This window comes from Neophocaena asiaeorientalis, unplaced genomic scaffold (assembly GCF_003031525.2).
Source record: "Neophocaena asiaeorientalis asiaeorientalis breed wild unplaced genomic scaffold, Neophocaena_asiaeorientalis_V1.1 scaffold124, whole genome shotgun sequence".
In the NCBI taxonomy this organism is placed as follows: Eukaryota; Metazoa; Chordata; class Mammalia; order Artiodactyla; family Phocoenidae; genus Neophocaena; species Neophocaena asiaeorientalis.
In genome coordinates, this window is record NW_020174135.1 from 968,340 (window position 1) to 977,946 (window position 9,607).

The 9,607-nt window shown below is 54.5% G+C and overlaps 1 protein-coding gene across 1 annotated transcript in view; it reads right to left on the reverse strand.

The window, feature by feature from the left end:
• Nucleotides 1-407, reverse strand: part of SALL3 (spalt like transcription factor 3) — an 18,824-nt gene extending 18,417 nt beyond the window's left edge. Inside the window, 1 exon segment of the mRNA XM_024754821.1 lies at nt 248-407. Coding sequence (XP_024610589.1) covers nt 248-407 — 160 coding nt within the window.
• Between the last annotated feature and the right edge of the window lie 9,200 nt (nt 408-9,607).

A 9,607-nucleotide genomic window follows, 5' to 3' on the forward strand; every position in this document is an offset into this window, starting at 1 on the left:
CCCCGCCGCCAGCGGCTCCTTAAATCCAGGGGAAGGGAGGGGATGACAGGGCTCCGGTGTCCCCCCCACCAGTTCCCTTGCCCGATGGGTGCAGTCCTGGGGCGCCTGTGGCGTGGGCAGGGGGCGCAGGGTGCCCCGAGACCGCGTTACTGAAAGTTCCAAGTCCACAAAAGTCCCGCGCGCGGCCCCCCGTGTTCTAGGACTGTCGGGGGCGACGTGGGGGGAGGGCAGGTGAGGGGGAGCGCACATTCGGACCGGCCCAGCATCCCCGGGCAGCCGGCGCCGCGCGCTTCCCGCACGCGCACCCAACCTTCGCGGGTTGTCAGGCACGCGCCCTCGCCCCCGCGCGCGCACCCCACCGCAGACGTGCACGCGCGCCCTCGCCCACTCCCGCGCGCGTCTTCCATCGCGAGCGACTGCTGGGATGTGCTCCAGGCCCCGTCGCCGCAGAGCCTGCGCCTGTGCCCTCGCCCCAGCGTGTCTTTTTTCATTTCCTAAATTTATAATTTTTGTCCTCACAAGTGGCCCTGTCTGATACGAAGCTTTGGCACAGATGGCCTCCCGGCGCTTCCCCCAGGGTCGCGTGCTGGCGGGGAACAGCCGGCGAGCACACAGCCCCGGGCGCCCAGAGGGCTGCGATCTCCCTGCGTGGCTGGGCGCGGGGCTCTGACTAGTGGGGATCCCCCGCCCCGGCTGGACCCCGGCCCCGCGCCGCTCGCCCGGCTCTCCAAGGGCTGCTTTTCCGTTCTAGAATCTTCCCGCTACCCAGCCGCGGTTCTCCCGCGCGCCTCTAACTGTGTAAGTTTCACGAAGCAACAGCTTTGGGCTCCAGGAAAAGCGCAGGAAAATCATACAGAGGAAGGAAGTGCACAGGTTGGAATCATCTCCAAAGAGACCCCGCCGCCACTTTTGCCACCCTCCTCCCAACCAATCCCTGAAGGTCGGTTTTGTTTTGCTGTTTGGTGGCAGGCGTATTCACTTAGGAAATTTCGTTTCTGAAAAGAAAAAAATGACATCTGAAAGATGTTCGAAATCTAGAGTTACCCCCCCCCCACACACACACACCACGGTAGGGCTTTTATAGTTAAGCTGTGGGGAGAAAGGTCTGTATCGCTAGTGCGCTGTCAACTTTGGCAAATGCTGCAAGCATTTGGGGGACGCTCTCGCATCCGGCGCAGAGGCGCTCGGCAGTGGAAAGTTCGCAGCCAGGGTTTTGGGGCGAGCGGGCCAGGAACTCTCCTGGCAAAAGAGTGGCAAAGAGAAGAGGAGGGAAGAGGAAGGGACGAGTGTTGGTGGGGGAGGGCGGTGGTAGAGAGTGGAAGTTTCTTGCAGAATTTACAGGACGGACCAGAGTTTGGGGAAGTTGCAGCGCCGCAGCCTCAGAGAGGTAGATGTCTGCTTCCCGGCAGAGAAAGAACACAAAACGATTGTCGGTGGGTCGGGTTAAAGGTGCACTGCCTGCTTAATTCTCTCTTTTTTCCCTCTTTTTACAAAAATCGACACTTTGGGGAAAAGAAGCAAACGTAGGTTCCCGCGGCGTCCGAAGTCCCTCAGAGGAAGCCCGAGCCCGGCTCCCCGGCATCCTCCTGGCCCGGTGTCACCGACTCCTCCTCTTTGGGCCGCTTTGCACGCACCGGCCCCACCTTTTTTTATTCCTAAAGCCATTCGTCCGCCCCTCCCAGCCCCCCACTCTCTCTCCGACACACTGGCACGATTTCCTTAGGGCTTTCCCGGACTCCTGAACGACACTGCTTAATTCCGTCGACTTGCTGTGCATTTTCTACGGTGTGCGGCCGTGGGGAGGATCTTAAGTCCCTCCAGCGAAGGCGAAAGTGAGACCCCGGCCCTTCATCTGTAAGAAGCGAGCCGTCAGATTGCAGAGGTGTCGCGCCCGCCCGCGCTGCGCGTTGTAAGTGCGGAGACACAGCAGGCTGGTCTCGGCGCTGCGGTGAACGCAGTGGTTCCCCCAAAGTGAGCGGCCGCGGAGCAGGACACGGAGCTCGCGGTCTGACCGGCCCGGCGTGGGGTGCGGTCCCCGCCCAGGGCGCGCGCGGTGGGGTCGCCTGGCCGAAGGTGTGGGCTCCACCTCGGCCCCCGCGCTCTCCACGCTGGGATTTCGTTGAGAAGATGGAGCAAAGACTTGGACGAAAGAGCCAGGGAGGCTGTGAAAGGGGCACCTACACAAATTCCCCGCCACTGCCAGAATGGTGCGGATCAGTAAATTGTGTGGCGCACCTTTTAAAAAATTGATTCGGGTGTTCAAGATCAATAAAATTAAAAAAAAAAAGTAGAGGCCGAAAATAAAAGGCGAATTACCTTCTGAGTTAACCTGTTCTCCCTTCCTCGCCTTCCTCCACTGAGGTCTGAAACTTTTCTTTAATTGTTTTTATTTAGTGCAGCAAGTTTTAATGAAAGCATAGGCGTCTAAAGTTTGAGTCCCAGCAATAGGTTTATCGCCAGGCGACAACGTGTCAAGCAGAATATCTTCACAGATGAGGTACAGGATGTGTCCTCCAGTCACGCCCAGACTGGAGGACCCCCGGAGCTGTGCATCAGAGACGCAGACACCGAGTCGCGCTGGCAACACACAAGTCCCTACCGTCACATGACCACTGCCTATTAAAATATTGTGATACCTAAACACTCTTGCAAAAACAAAAGTTGCTTTTCTTCCCTATAATTAAATCTAATTTGTTAATTGTCTTTCCTCTTGCAATGTTGTTTTCATCTTAGGAGGCGACACGTTATTATTTTGTCTACTTAATAATATTATTTACAAATTAATACTGTATATTTTACACTTGTGGAACGTATAATTAGGTGTTTGATTAATTTGTATCATTTATTCAGATAAAACAGAAAGCCTATGTGCAAGATTGACTTGACAAGGGGATGTTGGAGACTTGCTTCTATTTTAATGTCCCAGTTTACTGAAGCTACTGGCTTTGCATCCACAAAAGACAGTTTTGCATAAGGTGCATTTGTTACTTTATTTACAATGTGCTTATTTCCCCAGCTACTTTATACAAAAAGAGTATTCAAATGTTAGAGCTTTATTTTCTCTTTTCATTCTTTTTTTCCCTCCCAAATCAAAGTTCCTTTCTTCTTCTCCCTGGCCTTCTCTCCCCTGTCTCTGGTTCCTCCCCCACCCCAACTTTTGTTTTAGGTCCTTACCATTGAATCCAGCGTGATTTTGTGTCTTTAATGCTGTGACAAGTGACTGCTAATTGGTTCTCACTTGAGCAAAGATATTACCATACTAATATTATTATTGGTAAGAAGAGGTAATTGATAACACCACCTGCCACTCTGGGGCAATCATGATGATAAATGTTTCCATCAACAGGAAATCTGTGCTTGGTGTACCACAGCCCAACGCAAACAGCATGTCAAGTGCCAATTATAAAGATGTTGCTTTTCTATTACATTTGGGCGGGGGGCTGGGCTAGGAAACGTGTAACCAAAAATTATACGTATGTTTTTTTTTCTTTCTGAGCGTCTTGCCCACCCATTTGAAAATCACATTCCCTGTAAAAATAAAATGCTCTCCTTAAGTAACCCAACATCTAGCTAACTGCCGTGCCCACATTGCACACACCTCCTGCTGTCACCCCCTCTGCTTTCAAAGCTGTTGAGATAAATATGTCTAAACATTTTTATAGATAGGCGCCACGTGTGTAATATATAAATCCATCTAGGTCTGTGTGCTCCGAAGCTGTCTTGTATGTTCTTTACAGGTCGGCTGGCAACCTCACATGTGGGCATCACAGGCAAACATTCCATGTCTTTTTCCGTCACACGCAGGGAAACATCAGCACGCAGCCATTCGTCTTCACACTTAGGGACGCAAAAAGCCATGTGAAAGTACTTCTCCTGTGACCGCTGAGCCGCGTATGTGGGCTGCATGTGGGCCCGGCTGGGGCACTCCAGCATGTATAATTCCATAATGGCCAGCTAAAATTTTGACTCCCTTGCCCATAGGGAGGCTCAAACGATTATTATTAGCTTGCAGTATTAGATGCAGGCCTCAAAAGGCGAAATCAGCTATTGATAATTGCAAGAAGTATACAGCAGCTACTGTATCGATCGGCTTGTCCCTATTCCCCTGGTGTGGGAGAGATAAGAAGACTCACTCTTTAGTGCAATATCATTTCTTTTGACCTATCTGCTTGCTACAGACTTATGATGAATAGCCGGACTGGTTAAAGTCCTTTATCACGAAAGTTACCCCTTGATATAATATTGATTCTTTATAACTAGCTCCAAACACAAAAATCAAACTGTCCACTTGACCATCATCATCATCAATATCATCACAAAGCCTCCGGAATAGAGATCAGCAGCCTGCAAACGCTTTCTATAATCTTCCCGGCTAATCTTTATTTGCTGATGATGAAAAGAAGGGGGGAGGGCGGGGGGCCGGAGGGAGAGTGAGCGGAATGTCATTCGGACGAACACTATATTTATATGTGTACATACATTAGGCCGAGAGCAGGCGGCCTCTGCTCGTGAGAACGCGCGCGGGCAGCGTGACCACCCTCCGCAGGGCTCGGCCTGCCCACCCGCCCTGGGGGAATCGGGGAGCCGGGAGGCCCAGGGGATCGGGGGTGGAGGGAGACAAAAAGGGCTCCGTGCGAGCTGCCTGACGGGAGGCACAGGATGAGACCCTCCGCCTCCTGCTCGCTCGAGATCAATGTCGCGCGTCCTTGGCTGTCGGGCCCGCTGCGCTCCCGGGAGCGCGGGCGGCGAGGGGCGCACGCCGGGTGGGCTCAGTGCGTGTGCGCGCGTGTCTGCGCGTGGGCGCCCGCGGGGGTCCCCGGGCCAGGCGGCGCCCTTGCACGCCTAGGCCCGGTCTAGGCCGAGTTTCGGGCGCGTGTTGGGAGGAGAGGGCCGTGGGGTGCGGCGGGGGACACAGGGAGGACTCGGGCGGAAGCCTCCTGGCACCTTCTCGGGCCCGGCGGCCGCGCCTACAGGCACTCAGTCTCCAGGGCGGCCGTCTTCGGGGCCTTCGCTTCAGTGGGATCCGAGGGACCCCTGCCCTCGACCCCTCCGCAAATCCTTCCCACCCGCGTTTCGGCAACCCTCAGACGTCGCGGACCAAGTCGGGGCGGGGATGTGAAAAGCAAGACCAGCCCACCGCATCCTCCCCGGCTCCTAATCCGCGCGGCGGCGGGGCCGGGGCACGGAGGGTCCCCCGTCGTCCGGACGCCACTCAGTTTGAAGGACGCGGACCGCTGTCCCAGTCCGCCGTCGGGCCCACCCGAGGGGCATCCGGGGCTCCGCGTGGGGTCCCTGCGGTCGCCTGGCACGCCGGGCTGGGGTCTTGCAAGGCGAAGCTGGAGTGCTTGGGCGTCAGGCGCCGCCCCACCCCGGCCCTGGGCCCGGATGAGACCCCGCGAATTCGGCGCGGGCCGGTGGGGGAGGGGCGCGGGTTCCCGCGCGCGACCACGCGTGAGGCGCCTCGCTGGAAAGCACAGCCGCTCTCCATAACGTGTTCAAAGACGTTTTAGGAAGGCGGGCACAACTTTGATGTGACCGTTCCCATCGGTCTTGGCTTCCTCATTATCACAAGTGTCGTTTGCTTTGGCTCCAATCTCTGCAAAAGCGCAGAGCTGAAATTCTGCAGAAGCCGGCCTTGCGGAGGGCTCCTCGAGGTCCCCGAAGCGCTGTGCTGGCGACAAAGACCACTCAGCCCCAGTGCGGGTCCGCTCCCGTTCCGGGTGGACGTCTGCGCTGTGATCGGACGCCCCGGGCCTTTCACTGAACGGACCCATTCAGGCTGTCCCTGAAGGTCAGGCATGGGGGAGAGGAACAATTAGAGTCAGTCCACATTCTGCTGAAAACCATCAACAGCAAGAGAAAACCGACCTGGTAGCAGAACAAACAGTCTCCCACTCAAACCGTGCAGTAGGATTGATGAGCTAAATAAATGAGTAGGTTTGTCCAGACACGTGGGCCCCCTCCTCGCTAATGACTGTGCTTGGCCTGTGTGGATGCAGCCAAGGCACAGGGTGTTTCTCTCGGCCTTCCTGACCCGTGTTGGGAAAGGACCGACCTTCTGCTCTTACACGTGCCCGGGGAGCCCTCAGATCTGCACATCTCTGCTTCTCCCTCTGCACCGCTGGCCACTGCTGGCAAGTTTTGCCTAACGATGTATTCTGCATCTTGAGCCGTATATGTCTGATTCATCCAGACTTTTCTGTTTGAAATCAGACATGGGAGGAGTGATGCAGAGGCTCCTCCATCAAAGGGTATGCTCCCTGCCCTTCCATGGAGGGAGACACTGTACCCCAAAGACACTGATTTTCTTGGAATCAGAAAGTTAAGGAAAAAAGAATCTTTTATAAAAATTTTAATCAGTGCGCGGAAAGTGGATTTTCCGAAAGTCTGGAGATGTTTGCATGCTGTGAGTGTGTGCTCTTTAAGAAAACCTACTGAATTAGAATTCATAAATTAGGAAGTTGGGGCTTCTCTGGTGGCGCAGGGGTTGAGAGTCCGCCTGCCGATGCAGGGGATACGGGGTCGTGCCCCGGTCCGGGAAGAGCCCCCATGCCGTGGAGCGGCTGGGCCCGTGAGCCATGGCCACTGAGCCTGCGCATCCAGAGCCGGTGCTCTGCAACGGGAGAGGCCACAACACTGAGAAGCCCGCGTACCGCAAAAAAAAAAAAAGAAAAGAAAAAAGAAAGTTGAAGGGGCCATTACTCACTCAACAAAGGGTTCTTCACTTTTCTGGGTGTGTAACTGCAGATTTCTCTAAAGTAGCCAGTGGGGCAGTATATGGTGAAGTAGCCAGTATGCACAGTGACATACCAATTTCATTAAACTAGGCTCACCTACATCCCCCGCAGAAATGGAGTGGCTCTTCGGGACCTAGGATGTTTTCCTTTAAATCCTCCAGGCAGACGCTGCAGCCTGCAGTCTGTCCACTGCAGAAACCCACGAGGACTGGGCAGCTCTGCTCCCCACGCCCTCGGTCCCGGGCCGGCGGCAGGTCTGTCTTGGACCGTGATGACCTCGGGCCTGGTCAGAGCTGTTGAGGTAAAGGCATCCTCAGAGGCTGAAAGAGAAAATGACCGGCTGGAAGAGGGAGTCTAGGTATGCGAGGAAAGCCAGCAACAATAAAGGCATTAGTGACAGTTATACCAAAGAGGGAACGCTTGTTTATGTTGGAGCCACTATGACCGCAAAAGGAGCGTGGGAGAGAAACCCCAGAAACCAGGATGGGAGGGGCTGTGGCCCCGCCAGAGGAGGGTGGGGTAGGAGGGAGGCTGAGAGACCAGCGTGGATGAGGAAGAAGAGAGAGGGGGAGGAGGTGACGGAGCAGTGGCCCCGGGCCCCAGAGCCGTGGCCTCGCCCAGAGAGCCTGAAGGGAGGGCACACATCAGCACCCTGTGCCCTGTACCGTGATGGGAGGACCACCCTTGTCTCCGCCACCGACGCGTCCACACCACAGAGATGCTCTAGTGAGACCTGGTCTTTGTCACCTGAGCTCAGCACCCACACCCCCGGCCCCAGCTTCTGTCTTTAGCCGAGTCCCACGTCCTCTGTTAGAAAGAAGGTCCACAGAATTTGTGAAAGTGGCTGTGAAAGTGCTTGGTAAACAGAATGACTATGGGGGCCATTTATTTGTTTTGGTGAATTTGAGCAGAAGAAATCATACTTGCTCTCATGCCTAGAGCACAGCTCTCATCTCGTTTTCTCCAGTTGTCTCTCTTCTGTGGACCCTGAAGATCACAGTCCTTCCCATGCAATTTAACTCTGGCCACACTTCTTTTTTCTTTTTTGATGGGGGCCATTTTTAAGGTCTTTGTTGAATTTGTTACAATACTGCTTCTGTTTTATGTTTTGGTTTTTTGGCCACGAGGCGTGTGGGATCTTAGCTCCCCAACCATGGATCAAACCCGCACCCCCTGAAGTGGAAGGCTAAGTCTCACCCATGAGACCACCAGGGGAGTTCCCCAGACTTCATTTTAAATTATTCTCAAATTCATTTCACAGCCGGCTTTTGTGAGCTGAGACCAGAAGGCTCTCCATCTTCTCTAGGAGACCTCAGGGCCCTGAGTGCTCCATTGAGCCCCCATGGCGGGGGTTGCTTGGTGCCAGGGCAGCTGGGAGCGATCTAAGGGGAACAGACACACACACACGCCTTTGGTGAAATTTTTTACCCTGTCTCCTGTTGGGTTTCCCGGGCTAACTCAAGGGTGGTTCGCAGTCTGTCCTCTGTTCCCTCTAAACTTCTCTGTTCCTGGGGCACTTGTACTGACCACCTGTGCAGCCAGGCATCCTATAGGAGCGCTCACCTTTATTCTTGAATTTCCTCAATTTCTCCAACTGCTCTGCTTATTAACCCATTTTACAGATGCGTTGATGTAATAGATCCAGGGTGTTAATGACATGCCCAAGGTCACTTGTTAATTAGTAAAGGAGCCTGTGGTCACTTTGTCTATAATTGCAGACAGTCCTTAGAGAGCACGGACCATCCCAGTTATGGTGCAGAGTTTCTGCTACTGCTAATGCATCCTCTCACTGGGCTGACGTTCAGAATTTCCCACGTGGCACCAGCGTTTTCTTTGCCTCCCTCGCAACAACGTCAGCCTTCCCAAGCGCGCTGTCTCCCGCCTCAGGGACTCGGAGAGTATTGCCCTCATCCTTCTGGTCACGGCTGCTGTTTGGTTGGGTTTCTGGGGCAAAGTATGTCTTCTTCTGCAGATGAATTTGCTCAGATGACCTGAGTTCCAGCCGTCCTGCCTTGACCCTCTGCCGCGTAAGCCGATTTTACTGTTGGTTCCCACCCACCTTCCCCTCTTTGAACATCTAATGCCCCTGAGATCAGCTCTGCTTGCTTTTTCTTGCCTGAGTTTTGGAATTAGACTTCTTTGATTGAGGAAGCATTCCAGGTTCTGGTTCCTCTTTTCTTCACGTATTTTGTGCGATCACGGACACAGTGAGTAACAAAAGAATATTCTATTTTTTCAGGAGTTGTCCCAGACAGTTGTTAAGGAAGATATTAAGGATACCCTGCTCAGCCCGCGACACCTGAGCATCACTACCGTCTCACCTGGCCGGGTCCTGCTAGCTTCCTTCCCATCTGCTCAGGTGCCGCAGTGGGCGGTGGGTGGCCGGCCGGTCGGCGCTCAGTCCCCGCATAGCCCGTCTGCACTGGGCACATGCCTGCGCAGATACGGTCGCTTACTCTTCACCCGCCACGTTCGTCCCCTTTGACCCTCATACCCTACAGGTGCTCATTGCCGTCCTCATGTTGTGCATGAGGGCCCCGAAGCCACAGGTGTCGGTGTGACTGTCCAGGCCACACGGCTACAGCTCCGGGGCCTCTTCCGGCCACACTCAGGCCTCTCCAGACACGGGGCTCCTTTTCTTGTCCTGGGCCCTTTCTGGGGTTGTGTTTTGAGAAAAGCAGCTCCACTTAAGCAAATAAGAACTTTCCCCTGGTCGTTAGAACCTTTTATTTCTTTGCACTAAATCAGAGAAGATGAACGTCTCAAAGTAAGGGGTGGTGCAGGAGGCAGGAGCGTGGAGGTGGTGGATGTGGGGGACCCTTGGAAGCCGGTTCAAAGCTCGGGCCCAGGCCCAGGGTCAGGCGCTAAGT